At 35.6% G+C, this 25,643-nt stretch overlaps 1 protein-coding gene across 1 annotated transcript in view; it reads right to left on the reverse strand.

Annotated features, from left to right (window-relative positions):
- Positions 1-11,108: 11,108 nt before the first annotated feature.
- The window catches only part of LOC127834251 (collagen alpha-2(IV) chain-like), a 62,525-nt gene continuing 47,990 nt past the window's right edge, over positions 11,109-25,643 (reverse strand). The window contains exons 25-37 of the mRNA XM_052359938.1: positions 24,286-24,420; positions 22,724-22,899; positions 22,125-22,368; positions 21,650-21,829; positions 20,679-20,801; positions 20,232-20,336; positions 18,732-18,866; positions 17,507-17,641; positions 16,569-16,724; positions 15,954-16,070; positions 15,070-15,261; positions 14,290-14,576; positions 11,109-13,139 (exon numbers count right to left, since the gene is read on the reverse strand). Coding sequence (XP_052215898.1) covers positions 12,873-13,139; positions 14,290-14,576; positions 15,070-15,261; positions 15,954-16,070; positions 16,569-16,724; positions 17,507-17,641; positions 18,732-18,866; positions 20,232-20,336; positions 20,679-20,801; positions 21,650-21,829; positions 22,125-22,368; positions 22,724-22,899; positions 24,286-24,420 — 2,252 coding nt within the window. The 3' untranslated portion in view covers positions 11,109-12,872. The remainder of the gene's footprint in view (positions 13,140-14,289; positions 14,577-15,069; positions 15,262-15,953; positions 16,071-16,568; positions 16,725-17,506; positions 17,642-18,731; positions 18,867-20,231; positions 20,337-20,678; positions 20,802-21,649; positions 21,830-22,124; positions 22,369-22,723; positions 22,900-24,285; positions 24,421-25,643) is intronic.

Consider the following 25,643-nt stretch of genomic DNA (forward strand, 5'->3'; position numbering starts at 1 on the left):
ACCCTGTTGCTATGTATTTGGTAAGTTATTAAGACTGTATTTTACTTCTAGGATTAGTCGTCCACTAAAGTATGCCAATACTGCCCTGGAAAACGCAGTAAGAGCAGTGAAAAGTAATTCTAATAGCTACTTAAAGGCATCCAGGCTCTACAAAGTACCAATTTCAACGATATTTGACAAGGTTAAGGGTCATTCCAGCATCGAATGCACTATGGGGCCACATACAGTTCTCACAGCTGCTTAGGAGAAGAGGAAAGTCAAGTGGCTGACACAAATGTCACGTATTGGTTATGGACGGACTAAATATGAACTAATAAGGACTGTTGGCAAAAGTGAGATGTGCCCTGTATGTACATGTAACCGGGGTGCTCAACACCCGTCTTGATGGGTTAAGTGTGAAAATTGTCAAACACGTTGGAATTATATGTGTGCCAACAGGCCGGAATATAGGTTGTTGGACGAGAAAGAAAAAGCAAAGATGGAGTTTGTTTGCCAATACTGCCCTGGAAAACGCAGTTAGAGCAGTGAAAAGTAATTCAAATAGCTACTTAAAGGCATCCAGGCTCTACAAAGTACCAATTTCAACGATATTTGACAAGGTAAAGGGTCATTCCAGCATCGAATGCACTATGGGGCCACATACAGTTCTCACAGCTGCTAAGTAGAAGAGGATAGTCAAGTGGCTGACACAAATGTCACGTATTGGTTATGGACGGACTAAATATGAACTAATAAGGACTGTTGGCAAAATTGAGATGTGCCCTGTATGTACATGTAACCGGGGTGCTCAACACCCGTCTTGATGGGTTAAGTGTGAAAATTGTCAAACACGTTGGCATTATATGTGTGCCAACAGGCCGGAATATAGGTTGTTGGACGAGAAAGAAAAAAGCAAAGATGGAGTTTGTTTGTCCGATGTGTGATTGACAACATGTTTGAAGCACCAGACACAATTATACAACATAGTGATGCTTTTTAAGTATTATCACGTGATTTACTGATTACTAGTATTTGAATGATGTACTGCTGTTGAGTTCGCGTTCCTGTTGATTGCAATAATGTTCACATGAACAATGGTGTAAAAAGCGTAGGTTATTTGACATAATTAAAGTGTTACGTTACTGAAATGAATTTTTTTTATCATGAAATAATTTCATAAAAGATTAAGCTAGTTTACAATATTTTCATACGAGTTAATATTGTCAGTAAAACTATTTGTATTTTTGTATAATGGACAGTCTCAAGAAAGAAGTGAATACAATTTGATAACGCAATGTTTAACTAAAGATTTGTCTGTGTTTTGTATCGTTTTTTTTAACCTTATAGGTATTCGAAAGACCCGATGGTATCCGAACTTACCCGACAATAGTTACTTGATGGTTCCTAGCATACATGACATTTAATACGGCATAAGCAATATAGACGGAATGGATGATAAACGGCTGCTTTAGGTAACCAGCTCAAAATCGTTCGGCTTTTCGGATATTAAGAAAACAATCGAAAATAATCTTTAAAGCATCCGGTGACTGCCGACATCGCTCTATACCGATTATTTTCACTAATTTAGAAGAGTTAAAACTCCTATACCCAAACGCATCGATATTTTTAGCAGGTGATTTTAATGCAAGAACAAGAGATTTTATAGATTATATACAATATGACAATTTAGATTACATTTTTGGAGAAGTCGATTACGAAGGTAGTTTATTCGACATACCAAGAGCAAACAAAGATAAATTTCGGATAAACAATTTTGGCAGATCTCTAGTAAATATGTGTTGTGTTTTTGATACTCATATTTTAAACGGACGATTCCCAGGAGATAAAGATGGTCAATTGACGTGTATCTCAAACGATTGAGCTAGTGTGGTTGATTATATGATTGCATCATCTGAATTGTTCGATCATATTAACGATTTTCAAGTGCTTAATCGTGGCGAATTCGATCATTTTCCGATTACATGTCATATGTATATGAAGTATATTGATGACATAAATATTGTCAGTAATAATCAAGGTAAATTATCGTATTTAAAAAAAATGGAGGAGTAAATTTGAACATGTCTTTCTAGATCGCTTAAAAAGTTTGTTTGATAAAAACAGCCAAGCATTGATTAACATTATAGATGAAAACATTAATGCAGCTATTGATAAAATTACGTCATTTTATCACGAAGCTGGCGAAGTCATGTCACAGTCTCCGAGGAAGTAAGACGAACAACCGAAATGATGGGACGAAACTTGTAACTTTCTAAAAATGCAGAAATATAAGTATTTACGGAAATTTCGGCTTTGCAACTCATTAATTGATCTAAGGGAATACAAAAATCGCAGAAACACATTTAAAAATTACTGCAATAACAAAATGCGGGAATTCCAAACAGAAAACAGAAGGGAACTTATTTATAACCGCAATAACCCAAACTATTTGTGGACAAAAATTTAACAAGCAAAACAAAAAATATGCACTGACATAAGTATAAGTCCAAATGATTGGCGAAATGATTTCTCTGATTTACTATATGATAATAACGCACCACCCATTGGACGGTATAGCTGTAGATCCTGCTCCTAATACAATATCCCTTAATTCACCAATCATTTTATCAGAAGTCAAAAATGCCATTAGAAAACTGAAAAATGGCAAAAGCTGTGGTATAGACGGCATCCCATCAGAATATTATAAATATACTTTTGACATTTTAGCACCATATCTTGTTAAGATTTTAAACAACATTTTTGAAACCAAAGAATTCCCGAATTCATGGGGGAAAAGTATTATCTGTCCTATTCATAAATCAGGACCAACACATATGCCAGAAAACTATCGTGGAATATCACTTACAAATGCAATGTATAAAATCTTCACGGGTGTCATTAATAAACGATTGTACGAATGGGCAGAAACCAACAATAAAATTGATGAATCACAGTCAGGTTTTCGTACTGGTTACTCAGCTATCGATAATATATTCTGTCTACAAGCTATAGCTCAAAAATATCTGTCAAAAAAGGAGGTAGATTTTATTGTTTATATATTGACTTCCGCAAAGCCTTCGATAAAATCAATCATCATGTACTCTTACAGTCTCTACAAAGAAAAGGCATACATGGAAAAAATTTAAATGTTTTACTTAATATGTATACATCGCTGTATTCATGCGTTAAAATTCAAAATACGAAAATCCAACCCGACGGACACTCTTTGTTTTCACATGCAAACATAACATATTTTTTTTTAATGCAATATTGGAACCAGGCAAGGTGATAAAACCAGTCCAACGATTTTAACATTATTTATCTATGAATTATCTACGATGTTACGAGAAAAATGTGGAAATGGAATATTCATTACTAATGAAATCCACGACATTATATGTCTAATGTTCGCCGATGATGTAGCTAGCTGTGCCGAAACAGCTATTAAATTACAACAGCAATTAAACGTTATTGACGAATTTTGTGCTTTAACTGGAATGGAAATTAATCTACAAAAAACAGAAATAATTGTATTTAGGAACGGTGGACCTTTAAGACATTACGAACATTGGAGTTTCCGGGGCACGCGAATAAATACTACATCTATTTATAAATACATGGGATTAATGTTTACACCAACATTATCTTGGAGCGCTACACATTAAAAACTAAGTGCACAAGCTCAAAAAGCAATTTTTTCTATTAACAACTATAAAAAATCATTTGGGTATTTCCCGACTAAAGAATTATTTATATTGTTTGATAGTATGATCAAACCAATTCTATGTTATGGATCACCAATATGGGGTTACGAGTATATCGACTCAATTGAAGTTGTACATAACAAATTTTGTGAACGAATTTTGCATGTTAAAAAACGTACTAACACATGTCTTGTTCATGGTGAATGCGGACGTCTCCCATTATGTGTTACCTACTTTGTCAATTTTATAAAATATTGGTGTACGTTACTAACGATGCCTAATCATAGATACCCTAAACAATGTTATTTAATGTTAAAAGCGCTTGATGACTCCGGAAGAAAATGTTGGGCTTCAGAAGTCAAAACAATGCTATTTCGTTATGGATATGGATATGTATGGATAAGTCAAGAAATTGGTGATGTTAATTTAGTCATAAGACACTTTCGCCAACGTATTATTTATTGTTATACTCAAAACTGGCAAAGTGATAAAAACAATTCTTCTCGCTGTCGCCATTACATGTATTACAAAACAATGCTAAATACTGAAAGATATCTTACCTTAGAAAACATACCATATAAACATTTTCTAAATTAAGATGTTCTAATCACAAATTACATATTGAGATTGGTAGACAATCAAATATCCCACTTGATGATAGACTATGTTATTTTTGTCTGGATAACAATAATATACATGTTATTGATCGTGAATTTCATGCATTTTTCTATTGTTTTTAACACAGAGACATCCGTACCCAATATCTTTTTAATTGGGACCATGGGGGATGTTCAATATCTGAGTTTTATTCATAAATGGGATCAAATAATGATTAAAGTATCCATAAAGTCGCAAGTTTTGTATACCGTCTGTTAAACAACATCAATTCATAACTTTGTATTTATATGTATATCTACATGTGAAACAACATCAATTTGTATGTATTTATTTACAATGTATTTCAAAATGTATAATTAAATATGGATAGAAATAGTTACAAGGCAACTATGTGATTGTATAAAATTTGTGTATATTGTGTATTTTTGGGCCGGTGGCCTGTATTTACTTCAATAAAATTGTTTGAGTTTGAGTTTGTACACCATGGCCACCCTTGCCGCAATATGCGCATAGGTCACGCTGATCAGGTTTATTTGAATGTTCTTGATTTTTTAAATCGTGGGAGCAAATTTCGTTGCGATGACAAGAGCTAACAGCCTCAGCACCCTCGGAGTGAATTAACTAAGAAGCAGAACGCTTCCAATATACTTACGCGTCAAAAAATCTGAACATGTTCACACGACTCATGTTGTGGTTCTCTGTGCCAACTAAATCATGTTGTATCTCCTTTTCGTATAGTCCACGAATTAGCGCATCACACAACGCAGCTTCAGTGTAATTACCAATATGGTTTCAGTGACCACACTCCAAAGTGAATTCGCATACCCCCGCCCGTCCACGAAGTCTTGCTCCATATGCCCGAACAGTTTCTTCACAAATCTTTTTATTCAGCCCATTATGCAGTCACACAAGTACAAGAACGTACCTTAGTTTTTACAATCACAGGCTCACCGGCTGTCCTTGCCTGATAGCTACCCTGTCTCGAAGCCACCCAGAGCACACTTAGTTCACAGCTTTCAGAGACTTCCAAGCCTTCAACTCATCAATACTGAAGCAACTAGTGGTGAACATCAACTTATTGAAAATGTCTGCTTAGGTAACTATATGTAACTAAAGGTTAAATACCAACATCGTTCGAAAATTGTTCATTTTACTCATAGTCGTATGGATATATTCCATTTTACCCTCGTCGTGAAATCCATCTATTCTGCGATATGAAGTTTAACGCGTAATTGTAACTGAGCCAAACATATGTGTGTTTGTGTTGTATAAACATGCAGAGAGAAGTCTGAAATTCCTTTCAGTGAACAACGCTAAATCTTTTATGCTGTATACAGACGCAGTGATGTAGCCAAAGTTCTGCGGGATTTCTCTCTAATGAACCAATCCAAATATTCGAATGTATTCATTCAGGTCTGCTGGCGTTATGAAAAGTTCATTTAAGGTGAAAAGTTTTTTTCCCCTTTTTTCGTATATTGTAGGAAAAACAACTACAATTTACATAACGTAGCCTGTCCAGTTTGCAATCCAATCTGTTAGTCAGACCCCACTGCTCAATACGCTCACAGTTCTCAAAAATGTTATTTGAACAAACAACATGAACAATTAAGTTACGACAATGTTACTGTTGAACCAGTCAAGCTATTTCATCCCTATTGTAAGCTTAATATTTCACGTTGTTTGAAAATGTATAAGGCTTTTATTTTCGAATACAAAGAAAACTATTAACAAGAACACATACCTTATCCGAAGGGCACGGACCGTATACATATTTTGAGTTTATTACAATAAGAAATAGAACGGATTGCAAAACAAATTGTAAAAGAAAACCGATAATTGTTTCTAAATGTCATACGATAATTACCAAGTTTCTCATCTGTTGTTGTTTTTTTTTAAATAACTTTTTTGGTGTTTGTTTGTCTTTGTTTTCTATCACGCCGCTTATTTGTGTTGATATTCTGATTTTGTCGATTAGTATATGTTTTCCTTAGTCTTGTTTCTCCCGTTGGCATGCTGGAATGTATTCGTTCGGTATTGTTGAAATGTGATCACCTTTCCAGAAGACTGCGTACATAATCGAATGATGGCCAACAATTAATGAGGGCCAGATTAAATTTATAATACATCATGTGTGGTTATGTATTAGTGCAAACTCTTTGTTGCAATAATGGTCAATGTATGTATGTTCCTGTTATGTATATCTGCAATAGAAAAACTTTGCAGACACGTTATCTTTGTTAAACGACATTGTAATCGAGCCATTTATACACTTGTTGATCTTGCTTACCGGGTATATGTGATTGCAAACGAGACATGTTGCTGTCGGTAATACGTGAATATAGACTTTACAATAAGAATTCAATACTGCTCCAGCAGCTGGAGTTTCACTTCTTTATATTGTGTCGATCTTGGTTATGTGTCATTGCAATAAGAACATGTCGATCTTGGTAATGAGTCACTGCAATATGGACATGTCGATCTTGGTAATAAGTCACTGCAATAAGGACATGTCGATCTTGGTAATGAGGCACTGCAATAAGGACATGTCGATCTTGGTAATGAGTCACTGCAATAAGGACATGTCGATCTTGGTTATGTGTCATTGCAATAAGAACATGTAGACATGGTTATATTTAACATCAAAAGATGCAAGTATGGACTATGTGATCTTAGTTATATGTTATATCAATAGAGGCAATTATGCCTATATATATATATATTGGTTACCTTTTATATCAATAGAAACAATTATGCAAATGTCGATCTTGATTATATGTAATATCAATTGAGGCAACTATGCAAAAGTCGATCTTGCTTATATGTAATATCAATTGGGACAATTATGCAAAAGTCGATCTTGCTTTTATGTAATATCAATAGAGACAATTATGCAAAAGCCGATCTTGCTTATATGTAATATCCATTGAGACAATTATGCAAAAGTCCATCTTGCTTATATGTTATATCGATTGTGACAATTACGCCGAATTCGATCTTGCTTATATGTAACACCAATTGAGACAATTGTGGACACGTCAATACGTGTTATATGAAATACAAATAGAGACATTTCTGGTTATGTCAATATTGGTTATATTTAATATCACAAGAGAAAACTATGGATTCATCGATCATGGTTATATGTTATATCAATAGCGGCAATTTTAAACATGCCCTTGTGTGAAATGTACGTTTTCAGTACGTTTTGCGTGTGTTAAACGTGGCGGTATTGGAACTGCGTTTTATGTGCGCTTTTTCTTACCGAGTGAGTTTTTTTACAAAAACAAACAAGAAACTGTGCGCTTTTTGTGGGTAAATGTGCGCTTTTATGTGGGTTAAACGTGCGCTTTTTATAAGTGCGTTTTTGGCTGTCATTTATGTGTGTAAATGTGCGCTTTTAAGTGGATTAAAACAGCGCTTTTCGCGAGTTAAATGTGCGCTTTTTTATTCAAAAAGCGCACATTTAACTCACTTTAAGCGCAGTTATAACCCACATAAAAACAAACATGCGTGTCAAATGCGCGCTTTTATGTGGGTTAAACGTGCGCTTTTTATAAGTGCGTTTTTTACTGCCATTTATGTGTGTAGAATTTGCGCTATTAAGTGGGTTAAAACTGCGCTTTTCAGCGAGTTAAATGTGCGCTTTTTTGTTTAAAAAAAAAGCCGGTCACCAGCCGGTCAAACTTCTTTGCAACTATTATACTGTCATGGCCTTTGCGCGGTGCGTCTCGTGCATGATCTCATTTGATCAGGTCCTGAAAGATATTTTATAATGTTTAGTATTGAATATTGCTGTTATGGTAATCTCGTTGCTATAAAAATTATAAATTTAAATCAAAACTAGTTGTTTGCTTGTTGTTTTTGGTTGTTTATTTTTGCAATTTTAATCCCCTGATCACATGTGACTTAACGCTTTTCATACATAAATACGTTTGGTAGAAAATACTGTTTGAAAATGTACCAAGATACGTGGTCTCATTTGGCTGTGTGCACTGGTCGGAAGTGTGACGCCTTTAAAATGCAATAACCAGTACCCTGTATAGTTTTACCTCTAAACAAATCTAGCTTTTCTTGGTCAAGGAGAGGGCGCGGTTTTCCCACTTCTGTTCTCCTCATGTTGGCCAGCTTGTGCTGGGTAAAACCTGGTATTCAAGTCATTACATCAGGTAGTCTCCCTCTTGCTCCCTTTTTTTGGCAGGCGATGCGATGATGCACATTCTTTCAAAGGGATCTTCTGATCAATGTAAATTTCACGGTCACCATGGGGTTTAACCTTTAAATTTAAAATATAAAAGTTTTCATTTAATATGGGGGAAAAACCTGTTCATTTATGACCAAAAATAGGTATAAATAACATTTAAGATGAAAATTACCATAAAATACAGCCATAATAATTCAAATGGTGTTGTTTTTCCTTAAAATTGCATTATATTTACTCATCCATTTACATTTCCCAGTGACAATACATAAATATGATAATGATCATAATTAATTCAATAAACTAAATAAAAAAGGGATGCAGAATTGAAAATACAAACCTGTTACAACAGACTGTTCTTCAGTATTCCAAAAATACAGGCAGTTGTTGAACTAGACCATATCACTTTATATGTCTTTAACCACACTTTGAATCTCATTTGCAACAAACATATTGTTGATTTACACATTGTAGTAAATACACATTGTTTTCATCACACAATACTTCATGCTGAAAGTATTTCAAGACATTTAACACTAGAATTATATGTCTTAATGTTATGATACCTAAAATTTAACTCAAAGAAAGTCAGTGGCTGAAACAAGCTTGTTTTCAATAACTTCCTACCCTTCAACCAATCAAAAGTCGCTTGTTTTGAAATAGATGGTGCCTCAACCAATCAAAAGTCTATCAACACCCCTTTGATAGACTTAGATGGAGCACTGATAGGGATTAATGTTTATGATGCTAATCTGTTATCTGATCTACTGTCTCAGCCAATTACTCAATCTGGGAAATATCCACTGATAGGAACACTTCAACACCAAAATATTTATTGAATAATACACAGAACCATTAGCATACTATATTTAATTGTAAATATTTGAATATAACATGCTGAATGGTGTTAGCAAATAATAGTAATATTATCAATATTATTTTAATTGCCTTTTAAAATGTATGTTAATATTCAATGTGGTAGACATTAATTGTATTGGGGTATAAATATCAGTATATGAAAGTTCAAATACTTATTTTTTATGTTGAGGAAATATAATTGATACTATCAAGCCCACATAATATTGTTGACACTTTCAATATTTTTAATTAGTTACCCACAATCTGATTTAGGTGGAAATTTTAAGAAATGTTTGAGATTAAAACGAAAGCAATGTTATATGCATTTAAATTGTATTATAAAGTATATTAACATTAAACAGGTTCATATGCACAACCAGTAACCGCTTTGAATTTAAACATCTTATATTATAACAGGTTACTGAGGTATATGTCTATGTTTACTCATTTTATGCAAATAAATTGTTAGAGCCTGCAACAATTTTGTTTCTTGTTCAATTTCTGAACAACATTTGCTAAACGGTTGTTAAAGACGCACTTTTTAAGAAGTGTGTAAAACATGTGTCTTTTTAGATACATCCGTTAAAAACAGATCATATGATAAAAACGCACTTATTAAATAATACAAACTTATGCTTAAAAAAGACGCACATCAAAAAAGAAAAATGCACTTTTGTGGGAAAAAACCCACATCCGTAAATCTTAAAACACACTTCTTAGATAAAACACGCACTTCCTAGATAAAAGACGCATTTCTTAGATTAAAAAACACATTTTGCTCACATCTTTACTCAAAAGCGCACTTACAGATGAAGAAAACACACAAAAACAAACTGTTTCATTTAAATAACGTACTTGAAAAGAAAAAACGCACAAAATGCGCACTTAAATGCAATTTTGAACCCTGAAAACGCAGATATTAACAAAAAACACAGAATTAACGCAATTTTAAGTGCGCTAAATGTGTGTTTTGGTAAAAAGTGCGTTTAAAATTGACAAGGGTGTTGATCATTGTTATATGTAATTGTAATAAAGGCAATTGTGTATATGTTGATCTTGGTGATATGTTATATCAATAGACGTAATTATGGGAAAATCCATCAAAGCTTTACGTAATATCAATAGAGGCAATTATGGATATGTTGATCTTGGTTTTATGTAATATCAATATAGGCAATTATGGATGTGTAGATCTTGGTTTTATTTAATATCAATAGAGGCAATTATGAATATGTTGATATTGGTTTTATGTAATCAATAGAGGCAATTATGGATATGTTGATCTTGGTTTTATGTAATATCAATAGAGGTAATTATGGATATGTTGATATTGGTTTATATTTAATATCAATAGAGGCAATTATGGAAATGTCGATTTTAATTATATGAAATTGCAAAGCAGATAACAATTGCTGTGATTAAATGTTAGAAAGGTGTGTTGATGGTGGTTAAATGTTGATGGTGGTTAAATTTAATCACAAAATATATTTACATTAATAGCATTAACACTATTTTAGTACCCTTATAACAGAAGATTGTTTATCATGTGAAGTTTAAAAAGAGATAAAACTGTGCTCAACATACATTTATTTCTGGAAAGAATAACTGTATGGCTGCTATTCTAATGTTATTTGCAACATTGCACACAGTTCTATCATGTTCTGATATAATGTCCATGTATAAAACATCTGTAAGCAAGTGATATTTCGTATGCAAAGGAACACACAGTCTAACAACAACAAACGCTAGTCTACCAAAAAAATCGTTTATTTCAAAATGACATGTAGTACTTAGACAGAACATTCTAACGAGCTTGCTGCAAGAGATGAAAATGCGGTATACCTGCGAACGTCAAATCAGAAAGTCCAGATCTACATGACATATACATATTGGCATTGTCTCAATTCTGTACAATAATTGTTTGGCACATTAAGTCGATCCACTGCGAGATATACATGTATGAATGAAATGCAAACTTCACTGACTGCCTTTTGTGATTTCTAACAAGTTTCAATTATATGAATTTACTTATAATTTTCAGAGGCAATAACATATTGCTTTATACCTACTATAATTTAAACATGTAATTGACTTTGCTAACATATTAACACTTGTAAGAACCATATTGGAAGATTTGACTGAGCAGGTATTGTCATTGATGTGTTTAACTTAAGATGTTGATCTAAACAGCGCTGTTGAAAGGCCCATTCAGTCAGTACGCACTTAAATTCAATGAATATCCCTTTTTATATAACATTTACTATTATATTATACAAACATGATCCTATATAATAGGTAAGCCAATCAAAATGGAACTTGTCTATGCTACATTTTGCAAGGCTTTAAGGCTTGGAAAAATAAAATAATTGTTTCAGTCATGATACTAACAGTATGAAATGGTTTTAATATAGAAAATATAGTCAAAACGTTTTAAATCCTTACTTTAAAAAAACTTATGTTGATTTGAGTATTTTCAAACATATAAAAAAATTGGATTTAATAAAAAAGAAAGTAATGTGAAAATGACACCTACACATTTAAAGCCTTAAACAAATTAATGTATGCACAACATGTCATATAAACTTATCAATCAAACAATACTTAAATTTATTAAATGATAAGTATTCAAATCAAATTTAAAGGGCATATTTGTTTCATCTGCATTCTCAAAATGTTAAAACTTCATTTAAATATTCACCTGTTATGGAATCAAAATATAGCTTTAAAAAATGCCCTAACATTGTATTTAAAATGAACAATCAAATGTGGTTTTACATCCATATTGTATCATTTCTCTTGAATGACCAATCAAAGTAGATTTTACATCAATAAACTATCATGTCTTTCAAATGACCAAATCAAATGTGTACGTACATCACTCATGTTACATTTTAAGCCAATGAAAAGGCAGCTGAATACAAATCACAGATGAGCTCATTCAAACACCAATCCATTCTTACAATGAAAAGAATATCACTCAGGCTTTTTGAATAAAAACATGACAACCACAAAATAGAATACATATAAAATTTCTTGCAACAATAATTGGTCTTTGATTAATTAAAAAACAAACAATGCAAAGGTCCCAATTATTGTATACAAGTCCTGTCTAAATTTTGGGCATTCAATAGCTTTTATCAAAAAGCAAAAGTTCAATCTTGTACACCTATCAGTCACAAACATGTAATTTACATAGAAAAAAACAAGTATACAAAAAGTCATGATTAAGCTACTTCGATGTCATACATAAAAAGGCACTTAAATGGTGAGCCAATTTGTAAGACTCCAATACACACAAACACCATGATTAAGAAGTAATTAAAAAGTAAAATACAGATACTAGTAGCAAAACATTTACAAATAATAAATCTAAAAAAACTCCAGTTGCTACACAAATGAAAACAAAATTGTGATAATTACAGGTGGCATACTTAACGACGTGTAAACAAATCTGCATAGGTGTTATTGAAAAAATGAAGCATATATTATAGTTCACTACGCTAGCTATGAAAGGTCTAGAGTCCCGTTACAACTTTAGCGCACACTTGGCAACGGCTGACTCGAGAGCGAAGGTTTCCGGCTTTAAGAGTTTCTGAAACAGGGGTTCTAAATTGCTGATTTTGCGCTACTGTGGTTAGCCAGAAGCTATATTTATTTGCAAAGAAGTGGCAGGTACCGCGTGCGCCGTTGCACTCAATGAAAGGCGTGGCTCTGAAATCCTCGAGACAGCTGCCTGGGCTTGAAAGGGCCTGACCACCACCGCTGGGGCCTGCACCAGTGTGCTGAAATAGGCAAGGGAAAAAATGTAGTTGACAAATATAGATTATTCCGATATATATACATGTATATATATATATATATATATCAAGTTTGAAGAAATAAGAAAGTGGCAAGAGAAAAGACATAGCTTACAAGTATATACTAATCTCATATACATGTCAAATGTACAGCCACATGAAATAGGTGTGAAAAAATAAAACATATATACAATTAAGACTTTACTTTTGCTTTTCATAAACAAGTGTGTGATTTTTGAAACATTTAAGCAGAAGAGAATATGTTGACAACTTAAAGGTTTTACAAAAAAATCTTCAATTCTGAACAGAACTAATGATGTTCAGAACAACTTTTAGAACTATTTTGGCATTTAGAAAAAGGTAATAAGCTACCACAACAAGAAAAACATTGGCACAATTTTAACCCTTTCACTCTCATAAAGTAAATATGGCTCTATGCAGGAATTTACTCGAAGGCAGTTATTGTTTTATGCTGGTTGCTGCTCATCAATTGCTTACCATGAAAATTGAGCTTCTAAAACTTGAATCTAGTATGAAATGTCAAATTCAATTAGATTTTGTAAGGGACTACAAACGCATACAAGTCTGTATCTGAAAGTGTTAACCCTTTCCCACTCAAAAGTAAAGTGAAAATGTGCAACAGCATAAAACCAGAACAGCCTGCGATTAACTCGCAGTCTATTCAGGTTTTATGCTGTTTGCTGCTCATCAGTATCTAAGGGTTGGAAATGAAGCCTTTAAAAGTTGGATCTAGTAAGAAAAGTCTTTAATAAAATGTAACCTTCTCAGGGACTACAAATGAGTCAAAATAAGTATCTAAGTGGGAAAGGGTTAAAGGACACCAAAATAAAACATGCTGAAAAAAGAAAAACCCAGTACAATTAACCCATCTATGCCTTGCGTCTAGAAAAAAGGCCTTGGCAAACAGCGTAGACCCAGATGAGACACTGCATGATGCGGCGTCTCATCAGGGTCTGTGCTGTTTGCTAAAAAGAATTTCTGTAAGAAATATTCTAAATATAGAAATATATATACTAGACATCCCTAATTTTGGAAATAAATTGATCCAATTTAGAAGGATGGGAGAGTCCACTAGGCATAAATGGATTAATCTCTGAACAAAAAATTCACTGACCATGACAAAGCTGTAGCCAATCCAGAGCCCAGACCAACCGATCGGACATTCTGGAATCTCGACCGTCTGGCTGTGAACTGCCATAACATTGGAAGGCGCATCGCAGACAACGCATCGGCTGATGTATGGCACAATTTCTGTCTCCCCGACTGGCATCATGGGCATGGGGGCATTTGTCGAGAGCCAGTATGACTTGTCATTGCGGCTGGCGTAGTTGCACACGTTGTCAGTACCGCAGAACAGGAACGGCATCGTGTTGAAGCGACGAACGCAGGATCCAGCCCAGCCTGAACAATGCATTTTATACAGGGTTGTAATTTAAGAACCAACCCAGGTGAGGAAATGCCCTACCCTCCTTCAGGGTTTAAATATTCTCTTCATTTAAACATAGATCCAGCAAAGTTTGTAAAATTTGTTTGACATTGAAAGGGAGGAAATCAGCTGAAAGGAGGCGAAATCACCCCCCTGTTAAATGAGCCATGTTCCGGGAAAACTTGGCTTAATGCACGTGCGTAAAGTGTCTCCCCAGTCTGCACACGCTAATTAGGGATGACAATTTGCGCTTTCATGGAATTTTTCGTTCAAAGTAAGTCTCTTGGCAATGAAAATCAAGTCAAGGCAGAAAGTGTCACACTTTACCCACATGCGAAAACAGTGTGTTTATTGCAAGAGCTGAAAAAAATGGAATTTTAAATTTGTGAAATCTATAATAATTTTTTTATTTTGGTCTGATAAATATTTATAGTAATCTCCTGTTGGCTCATGGAAAAACATCCTTACCAAGGTCCTGATGGTGTGACCTCTCATTGCCCTCAATGTAGAGTAGACTGTAGCCTTCCCACATCTTGTTCATTCCTCCGGGGCATTCTGGGAGGTTCTGGGACTGACTGTGCTTGGTCATCAGGAAACCAACTGGTGGGATGAAACCTGGGTTGCCCGGGAGACCAGGAAGGCCAGGGAGACCAGTTGGTCCTGAAAATATTGCGAAGCAGCATGTTTTTAATTATTTTTTTTAATTCTCTATGTTTACTTACTGTGGTCTATAAAGTATGGAGTCAGATTATGAAGAAGTATCCAAATGCTGATTATGCTTGTTAAACACTAATTGTGATGTCATGATGATGATTATGAAGATAACCATGATGATAATGATGATAATAACGATGATGGTTGTGATGATGATTGTGATGAAGAAGATGATGATGATTATGATGGTGATGGTTGTGATGATGATGATGATGATGATGATAATGCTGACGACTGATGGTGATGTTATTGGTGATGGTATTGGTGATAAAACAATGATGATGATAATGATTAATATTATTACTATATACAAAGTGTTGGTGATGGCAGTTGTGATGATGATTGTGATGATAAGGATGGTAGTGGTGATGGTTGGGAACGTATGATTTCTTTGAATTCACAAATTGGATTTTATAGTGACGGTAATAGTGGTGATGATGCTGATTGTGGTGGTGGTGATAATAATGACATAGGTACTGGTGTTTGTGTTGATGCAGATGATGAAGTTGATGATAATGATGGTTGTGGTGGAGGTGGTGGTAGTAATGATGACGATGATAATGGAAATGGTGACGGAGATGATGATGGTGATGATGATGATGATGGTGATGATAATCTAAGTGGATTGTGTGACTCACCATCCAAGCCATCCAGTCCAGGGCGCCCACTGAGACCTCTGTCACCCTTATCTCCCCTGGCCCCAGACAATCCGGGGAAACCGTTGTCACCCTGGTCACCCTTGCGTCCTGGCACACCTGTGGATGAAAACATGAATGGTAAAAAGGTGAAATATATTACATTTTTTAAACGGTTTATACAAAATATGAGGAATAATTTATCAGGGAGGTAATATTTCATTTATATGGGAATGAGTTGCAAATTATCAAACCTTTATTTATATGTTTAGAGAATTTTTCCTTTTAGATGTTTATTGGACAAAGTCAAAATTCATTCTTCACACTTAATCCTTGCTCTGGTAAAATGGGGCTTAATGCATGTGCGTTAAGTGTCATCTCAAATAAGCCTGTGTAGTACGCACAGGCTAATCAGGGACAACAATGTCCTTGTTTGTGGAAGCTTTTTAGTTACAAGTAGTGTCTTCTTAAAGAAAGTCCAGTCTAGTAAGAAAGAGTCTTACCTGATTAACCTGTGTGGACCGCCGAGGCTTATCTAGGATGTCACTTTTCACACATGAATTAAGCCCAATTTTCCCCAAGCGCAGCTATTTTCTTTAATCTTAATTGCCAACTTACCAGGTAAACCAGGATCACCCTGCAATCCGTTGAGGCCATCTTGACCTGGGAGGCCGGGCAGTCCGTCCGCACCACGCACACCTTTCAAAATGTTCTCTGGTGGAATCTGGCCCATCGGACCTCTCTCACCTTTATCTCCCTGGCTTCCACGGAAACCTAAAATAAGGCCAACAGTGTCATGCGATCTGGAGTGAAAACCTGACTACAGTCGAATGTGATCAGGAGTCGCAATGGAATGATTGAAATAACTTTGTAATTTGTTAATAAGATTACCACACCCCCTTTTTTATCCAAAATAATTATTTGTTGTGTTTTTTCGGAGATGCGCATTTTCATCTATCATTAATGACTATATTTTCTGACAGTATATTTTACAGTGATATTTTACCAGCTTTTGGCACCGTATTTGCTTATCTTATGACAATATGATCATGGGGTTTTACAAACGGTTTAAGGTCATAAAACCTGGGAGATGCATGCCTGTGGGCAATGGACAATAGCAATCCTTTCACCCTACAACATATTAAATTACATCTTCCTATAAAGGAAGCAGTATGTTAAATGTTTTAACTTTTTTGTTCTGTATCATTTTCAGGAAAAGCTGTGAAGTTTACATTTTTATTTTAAAGTACAAACATTATTGTACATTGATTCATTGCTTATTTCAATATAATTATAATTTTCGGATATTAAATTTTTGTATCTAAATTTTCGGACACCTGTAATTTTTTAATATTTTCCGTATCTAAATTTACAGACACGAAAAAAATTAATTATTAATAAGTGTCCGAAAACTTAGAGTAATTACAGTATGCAACCAGCTAATATTTTATCTTTACCAGACTGGCAGATTTTAAAAACATCAAATTTTCATGTATCTTTATTGTTTAACTTCTCCTCCCACAATACAAAAACAAACATTTATCATAAGATTGTACCTGCTTCACCCTTGGGTCCTATAAGGCCTGGCAAGCCGTCCAGACCCCTGGGACCGGATGGACCTGGAAGCCCATTGAGTCCGGGCTCACCCTTCATTCCGTTCAGACCAGTAAGGCCTGGGATTCCAGCATCACCTGGTATAAACAACAATGGAGCCTTGTTTTGGGAAATCGGGGACTAATTCATGAGCATAATGTGTCGTCCTAGATAAACCTGTGCAGTCAGCACAGGCTAATCAGGGATGACAATTTCCGCATTTAGGGAATTTTTTATTAAAGGAAATATCTTAAACAAAAATCCTATCTAGGTGGAAAGTGCTATCCCAAATTAGCCTGTGCAGACTACACAGGCTGATCTGGGATGCGACTTAACGCACATGCATTAAGCCATGTTTTCCTAGAACAATGCTAATTTCATTTAGCCATTAAGAAAGGTCTTTGTGTGTTTTTCATTTACAATGCAATTAGACATCGAGAGTGCTATGTAACTGATTTCATAGACATATCATTCAGCCATTCAGCTAGTAATTTGTATGTTAATATTTACCTTTCAGATAACAAATCATATACATAAGATTTCAATATTTTCCCAGCCACTTAAGGTAGCAATTGAGAGCACTATAATTTCAGTGTTTTGCACAAAAAGCAGAAATGTTTGAATTGTGTGAATGGCGTTTGTCAGTATTTTCAAGGTAATATGCATCCTTTCTTCGTTCATTTGCATTAGAACCAGACTATTTGCGTAACTAACAATTCAAATATCTTTGCTACACTGGTCATGTAAATATGTAATCTATACTGCCCATCCACAAATGTACACAACGTTGCCCATGGACAAATGAATTGCCCATATATATGAGCTGTGCTCTGTGAAAAGGGGGTTTAATACATGTGCGTAAAGTGTCATCCCAGATTAGCCTGTGCAGTCCGCACAAGCTACTCAGGGAAGACGCTTTCTGCCTAAACTAGATTTGTGCAAAGAAAGAATTTCCTGTAAAATAAAAACAAAACATAAAAGCGGAAAGTGTCGTCTGCACAGGCTAATCTGGGACGACACTTTACGCACTTTCATTTAAACCCCTTTTCACAGGACACAGCCCATATTATAAGTGCTGAGTAAGAAGCATTGCTTAGTGTTAAGCAGAATTGCTTGCCTAAATTTTATGAAGGAAATCGTTCATGCAAAGTTCAAGGCGATTCCATGGTTTTGCACTCAGCAACTCACCTTTGTCACCAGATAATCCAGGAAGACCGTCTTGACCTGTTGGCCCAGGCAATCCAGGCTCTCCACGATCACCCTTGCGCCCGTCGACACCTGGAAAACCATTCAGACCCGATGGGCCCCTGGCACCTGGCTCACCTGAATTAAAGCAGCAGCATGACAGGTCAAAACATGGTATCCTAGGTACAGACAGCTGTGACTTGTTTAAAAGTGACTTGTTCACAGAGGTTGTTTTTTTAATTTCCTTTAATTAATAAGCTAACACAAAGATATTTGGGGTAGAAAAACATTTGTATAATGAGATTTTTTTTTAAATAAAACATTGGCCTTCTTTTTTTTTTAAACAAGGATCTTATAGAGCAATACCTTATAAGCAAATTCATATTACATGCTTTAATGACAATAATATAAACACATTGTTAGAAATACACATATTTTTTAACTATCCAGGAAAAGTATTACAAACGCTCAATTATTTACAAATGTACATTTATGAATATCCTTAAATGAACCCATATTTTTAACTTTTGTTTAAGTCAGGCTGTAATTTTTCTTGTTTAAATATAATCCTGGTTAATCCTACATACAATGTTGTTTTTTAATGTCATTATAACTAACTGTGAAAAAGTTCCTTTTATCTTAAGTATTTTATATTCGATGTCACATGATCATTTTAACATTTATCTTAAAAACAATGAATTGTTTACAAATGCTATTTGCTCATCAATATCTTGAAATATACACTACATAAAAACAAAAGCACATTTTTTCAAAACAATTTCTAGCAATAATTTTAGATTTATTTTTTTTACATATATTCCGTTTTAAGTTGTTTTAACTCTCAGCTTGTCATAACAGTAGTTTTTATTTTCTAAAATTGTTTGCCATGTAATAAATATTTAAAATTGTCGCACTCTGGAAAAAATGGGCCTTATGCATTTGCCAAATGTATTGTCCAACAATAGCCTGTGCTGTGAGCATTGTCCAACAATAGCCTGTGCAGTGAGCATTGTCCAACAATAGCCTGTGCAGTGAGCATTGTCCAACAATAGCCTGTGCAGTGAGCATTGTCCAACAATAGCCTGTGCAGTGAGCATTGTCCAACAATAGCCTGTGCAGTGAGCATTGTCCAACAATAGCCTGTGCAGTGAGCATTGTCCAACAATAGCCTGTGCAGTGAGCATTGTCCAACAATAGCCTGTGCAGTGAGCATTGTCCAACAATAGCCTGTGCAGTGAGCATTGTCCAACAATAGCCTGTGCAGTGAGCATTGTCCAACAATAGCCTGTGCAGTGAGCAAAGGCTATTCTTGGAAGCAACTTTTGCCTAAACTGGATTTTTGATTAGAAGAGACTTCCTTTAAACACAAAATTTCATAAAAGCACAAAGTGTCCTCTCAGATTAGCCGGTGTAGACTGAACAGGCTAATCTCCAACGACACTTTACTCCCATGCATTACGCCCCTTGTTCCCAGAGCACTGTACATACACAATGGTAGCTTACCATTCCTGCCCGGCAATCCCGGGTCTCCTTTCATCCCGGGCAAACCGTCGCCAGGTATACCAGGCTCACCCTTGGTTCCCGGCAATCCATCCAAACCTCTCAGTCCTGAAAACACATGGTTGAAATAGCTTAGCCCAATGTCTTGGCTATAACTAAGCTGGCCTAGAGTTCAATACATTGTTGATATTGCCAGTGAATGGAACTTAACCATGCCATAAGTAGAGTGCCTATCAATGTCAACTGAATTTCAATTTTAAGCATGTTGACTATCAAATTAAAACATTTGTTCCAAAATATATTAAATATGTCAGAAAGTCCAGCTGGATTTAAAATACACTAACATGTATCTGAAAATGTATGCTATTATTATGTGCCAGTAATTGCTTGTACTTTTGATAATATCACTTGCCAGATGAGGCTCAAATATAATTTGAGCTTTTGTTTTACCTGAGTCTCCCTTCTCGCCTCTGAGTCCATCCAATCCTGGAAGTCCATTCTGCCCAGGCTCTCCCTTCAGTCCGGCTGAGCTGCGGCCAGGTTCTCCCTTTGGTCCAGAAAGGCCCGGGAAACCTACATACATTATGATATTCAGTTTGTTTTTCAGTGTGATAACGCATAGTTCTGACACATAAAAGAGGGACACTTTTTAATTATTGTATGACTATGAATAAAATGAAGTCAGAGTTTAATAGTTATTTCACTTCAAATACCACCAACACTCAGACTAATACCATATTAATATGCATTGTTATGTGTGTAACCAAAACATAATTTGTACTTGTCACAGTTCATGTAGTCACCATACCCCTTAACGCAGCACATTGTAATATGTTGAAAGTTGTATTTTAGAAATTCTAAGTTGAAACAATACCAAAAATTATTTTTTACACATTTAAACAGTAAATCTGCACAGTGTGTGATTGATTTATCTCACTGATATTTGTCTATATTTTACTTCTAAGCATAAAATAGGCCCAGTGCTCAACCTTGCTTAAAATTTTATTTTGCCAAATTTAACTTTGTATGTATGAATTCTTATAAATTTGAATATATTATGGGTGATTAAGATTTTAAACTTGTGGCCGAAAGTAACTTTCTTAAGCCAAATTTCCTTATTTAAGTCGTGTTCTGAAAGAACTGGGCTTAATGCATGTGCGTAAAGTTTTGTCCCAGATTAGCCTGTGCAGTCCGCACAGGCTAATCAGAGACGACACTTTCCGCTTTTATGGTATTTTTAGTTTCAAGGAAGTCCCTCCTTAACGAAAATCAAGTTTAGGTGGAAAGTGTCTGCGGACTGCACATGCTAATCTGGGAGGACACTTTACGCACATGCATTATATCCAGTTTTCTCAGAACGCGACTCATTTGAAGCTGCTTTCTAATTTGGTAAATGGCAGAGTAAGCCATGTATAACTCACCTCTTTCTCCTTTGTCTCCGGGTCGTCCGGGAATACCGTCCATACCCGGGAATCCCACAGATCCCTTTTCTCCATCCCGTCCAGGCTCTCCCGGGAATCCTGGGGCTCCCTTAGCACCAACAAGTCCGGGCAATCCGGGTAAACCAGCCTCTCCCTTCATTCCAGGTAGTCCGGACTGGCCTGTGGAGAGTATTGAATAAGAAAAATTAACCTTGTGAAACATGTTTTGTAATAATTGTAAATTATGTTCTATAATTTCCATATAAATGTAAATGTATGGTAAACAAGACTAAAAAACTTAAGCTGAAATTATTGGATTTGAGACAAATAATATACAATAAAAACCAAAATAAAATGTAACCTAATGCATTGAGCTTCTCTTTTTCATATATAACAACTAGTCCTAATATTTTCGGAGAAGTTGCCAGAGGACATTTGCTGGAAACATTTTCATTGAAACCAATCAATAACTCACCCGAAGGGCCTTCCGGTCCAGGTAATCCGCGCTCGCCTTTCAGCCCATCTTGTCCTGGTAGACCAGATCGTCCAGGGGTACCAGCTTCACCTTTCATTCCAGGCAAACCATCCAGTCCATTTATTCCATCATCTCCGCCAGCCCCTGGTTCACCTGGACGTCCGGGTAATCCAGCAACTCCCTTCATTCCAGGAAGACCGTCCAAACCTGGTGGACCGGATACTCCAGGCAGACCATCCAATCCCTGGAAATAAGTATGTTTTAAAATAATTAAAATATATCCTTCTTTCCTAAATGTGGTACAAAATACCTTTGATTTGATCAATAAAGATTCACCGGTGCTAAAATAGTTTTTTGTTTCAAATACACAGTTTTATATGGTCATGGTTTAGGAAATAAGCACTCTACTTAACACACACTTTTCAATCTCTTTCAGAGTAACCCAACTAGTTTTAGAATTGAAAATCCTACATTCTGCTAACTGTACTAAAGACAACCAGACAAGACTTCATTGGTGTGGCATACACATCAAGGTGTGTATGAAACAGATCTGAAATATAATAGCTTCACTCTAATTCCTTGAGTTGTCCCCCACTTACCCTCTCTCCTTTCATTCCTGGGAATCCAGGAACACCGGGTTCACCCTTTGGCCCAGCTACACCAGGGAGACCGTCAAGCCCATCCCGACCTGGTTCTCCCACAATACCGCGGTCACCTGGGAGACCGACTCCAACTGCTCCTGCTTCACCCTTCATACCTTGCAACCCGGGCAAACCTGAAAAAGAGGTTTAAGTTTTAACCTATTAGTTGAAGCTTGATTGCATTGAAAGCATAAGGCCTATTGAAACACTCTCTTGTCCATTTCCTGGACAGAACCAGTAATTGGTGTATTTGGGGGAGATCTAAAAAACACACTCACAATGCGGATCGAACCTGTGACCTCATGGTTGCTAGGCACGCACCATATCCACTACGCCACAGGAACCTTCTATTTTGAACCAGAATATGGTTCACCTTTCATTGAAAATGTGTTTGACCCTTTCAAAAGTAAGGACCTCATTGTTTTAACGGATATATCTTGCTTATTTAAACATTTGAGTCTATCATATTTTATCTACGGCAGACATGGCTTATGATGCAATGGGGTATCCTCAATTTCTAAATCAACTTGTGCATGGAGAAAATAGGTTTTATAACCCTTTTTTATAATCTCATAACTGTACAGTAATCTACAATTATTGTAAACACCTGTCATATAATGAGAAAAACAGATATATAATTTAAAAAAACAACGGAATGCTAATAAATTTCATTGAGTTTTTATGAACAACTCATGTGCACACTTTTAATGATAATTCTATATGCCAAGGTCACTATGTCGATCTACCAGTAAACAAGGGTTTCAGAAGTTGTAATGTACAATGATTTTCAAAAGAATGGGGGTTGAATTTATTACTATATTTATAAGTTTATCTTTCCTAAAATTCCAAAGAGAAGCCAGGTGTTGCTACCAGTTAATATTAAAAAAAAAAGCATAGTGATTTACCTAACCTCTTGGGTCTAAGTGAAACTGCCAAGTTAAAAACCAATATGATTAAATTATTAGTATATAGTATTGGATAGAGTATACTATTCCATACAATACCATATGATACATTCAGGTATCAATAAATCTCGAATGAGTATTGTTCTTTGAAAAGTGGGTTTACTGTAACTGCATAAAGTTTTGCCCCAAATTAGCCTTTGCAGCATGCACAGGCTAATCAGGGACAACACTTTCTGCTTCTTATCCAGTTTAAGTGGAAAGTGTTGTCCCTGGTTAGCCTGTGTAGATTGCACAGGCTAATCAGGGACAACACTTTCTGCTTCTTATCCAGTTTAAAAGGAAAGTGTTGTCCCTGGTTAGCCTGTGTAGACTGCACAGGCTTATCAGGGACAATTCTTTCTGCTTCTTATCCAGTTTAAGTGGAAAGTGTTGTCCCTGGTTAGCCTGTGTAGATTGCACAGGCTAATCAGGGACAACACTTTCTGCTTCTTATCCAGTTTAAGTGGAAAGTGTTGTCCCTGGTTAGCCTGTGTAGACTGCACAGGCTTATCAGGTACACCACTTCAAACAAATGAATTAAGCTAAATTTTGCCATAACAAGGCTTAAATACATACCGTCAGCGCCTCTTGTGCCTGGTCGACCATCTAATCCCCTCAGTCCGGGTTCTCCCTTGACCCCGGCTTGACCTGGACGCCCAGGGGCTCCATCTAGCCCGGGTAGCCCTGAGAGACCTGCCTCACCCTTCATACCTACAATTAAACATATGTGTACAGTTAAATACCCATGCTTCATTTCTTTAAACTTTATATGTGTATACTTAAATACTTGCCCTGCATTCAAATAACAAAACATATTTGTACAGTTATATACTCATAAAATATTGCAACATCACCTTCCATTCCTATAACAAACACACGTGTAATGTTATACAGTCAAACCTAAATTCAGCGGTCAGTCGAGGGAAATGACCAAAGTGACCGTTGTCCACAGGTGACCGTTGAATTTGGATCACAATTTTAAGATGGTTTGTCAGTTGGTAGTATTGCTACGTCGTTACCCCACCCAGTCGTTTGCATACAGTGTTAAACAAATGCTCATTGCCGTTAACTCAGCATAATAACATAATTTACTTACATTGAATAATACAGAATAATATTTTAAAGATTGATTTAATTTCATATTGTTATCTAACTAAAGCAATGACTTTATCAACGCTAGTATAATTGTTTAATCATGCATCTCGACCATTCAGTTAATAAAACTTGTCACGTGCCGTTGACGTCTCGTCCATACAAGTCTAAAAAGCGGATTCGCTTTCATAAACCGATAGTACGGTGATATTGTACCGTTCTAATTCAAAGAAAAAGACGCAACAAGTTTGTTTAAATTTATTTGTACCCAAACATCACGCAAAAAGCATTTTAATTCAACAACCTCATAAAAAATACAACGCTCTAAACTCACATTTGCATTTGAATCAATATACTCCTCCATAATTTCTCGCTTACGCTTAAGCACACTCTGCATTTGCGTACGTCCAACACAGAGCTCATTTGCTATTACATGCCAACTTTTTCCAGATTCAAATAGTTTCAAACACTTGACTCGCTCCTCTGATGTGAGGAACTTATGTTTACCACTCATTGTTATTCCGTGATTTATTATTCGGATTGCTTTTAGAAGTGTTGTGAACGCTAGAAAGCTCTTTTAAAGAATGATCCGAAAATGTTATTTTAAAATCGATACTCAATGTTGTAAGTACAATGTTCTAATTAGCGGTCATTTAATTAGCGATTATTACTTTAAAGGTGTCAAAAACTCTGACATATTTTCTGTTGAAGAAACCCCCACAATTTTCCCCAGAAAACAAACCTTCTCAACACCTTATTATTTGTTTACTCACAGCGAGCAGCTTTTATAATATCAAAGGCAATTACCGCTATCAAACGCTTTAACCCGCAAAATAGACGGA

This window comes from Dreissena polymorpha, chromosome 6, assembly GCF_020536995.1.
Source record: "Dreissena polymorpha isolate Duluth1 chromosome 6, UMN_Dpol_1.0, whole genome shotgun sequence".
Classification (NCBI taxonomy): Eukaryota; Metazoa; Mollusca; class Bivalvia; order Myida; family Dreissenidae; genus Dreissena; species Dreissena polymorpha.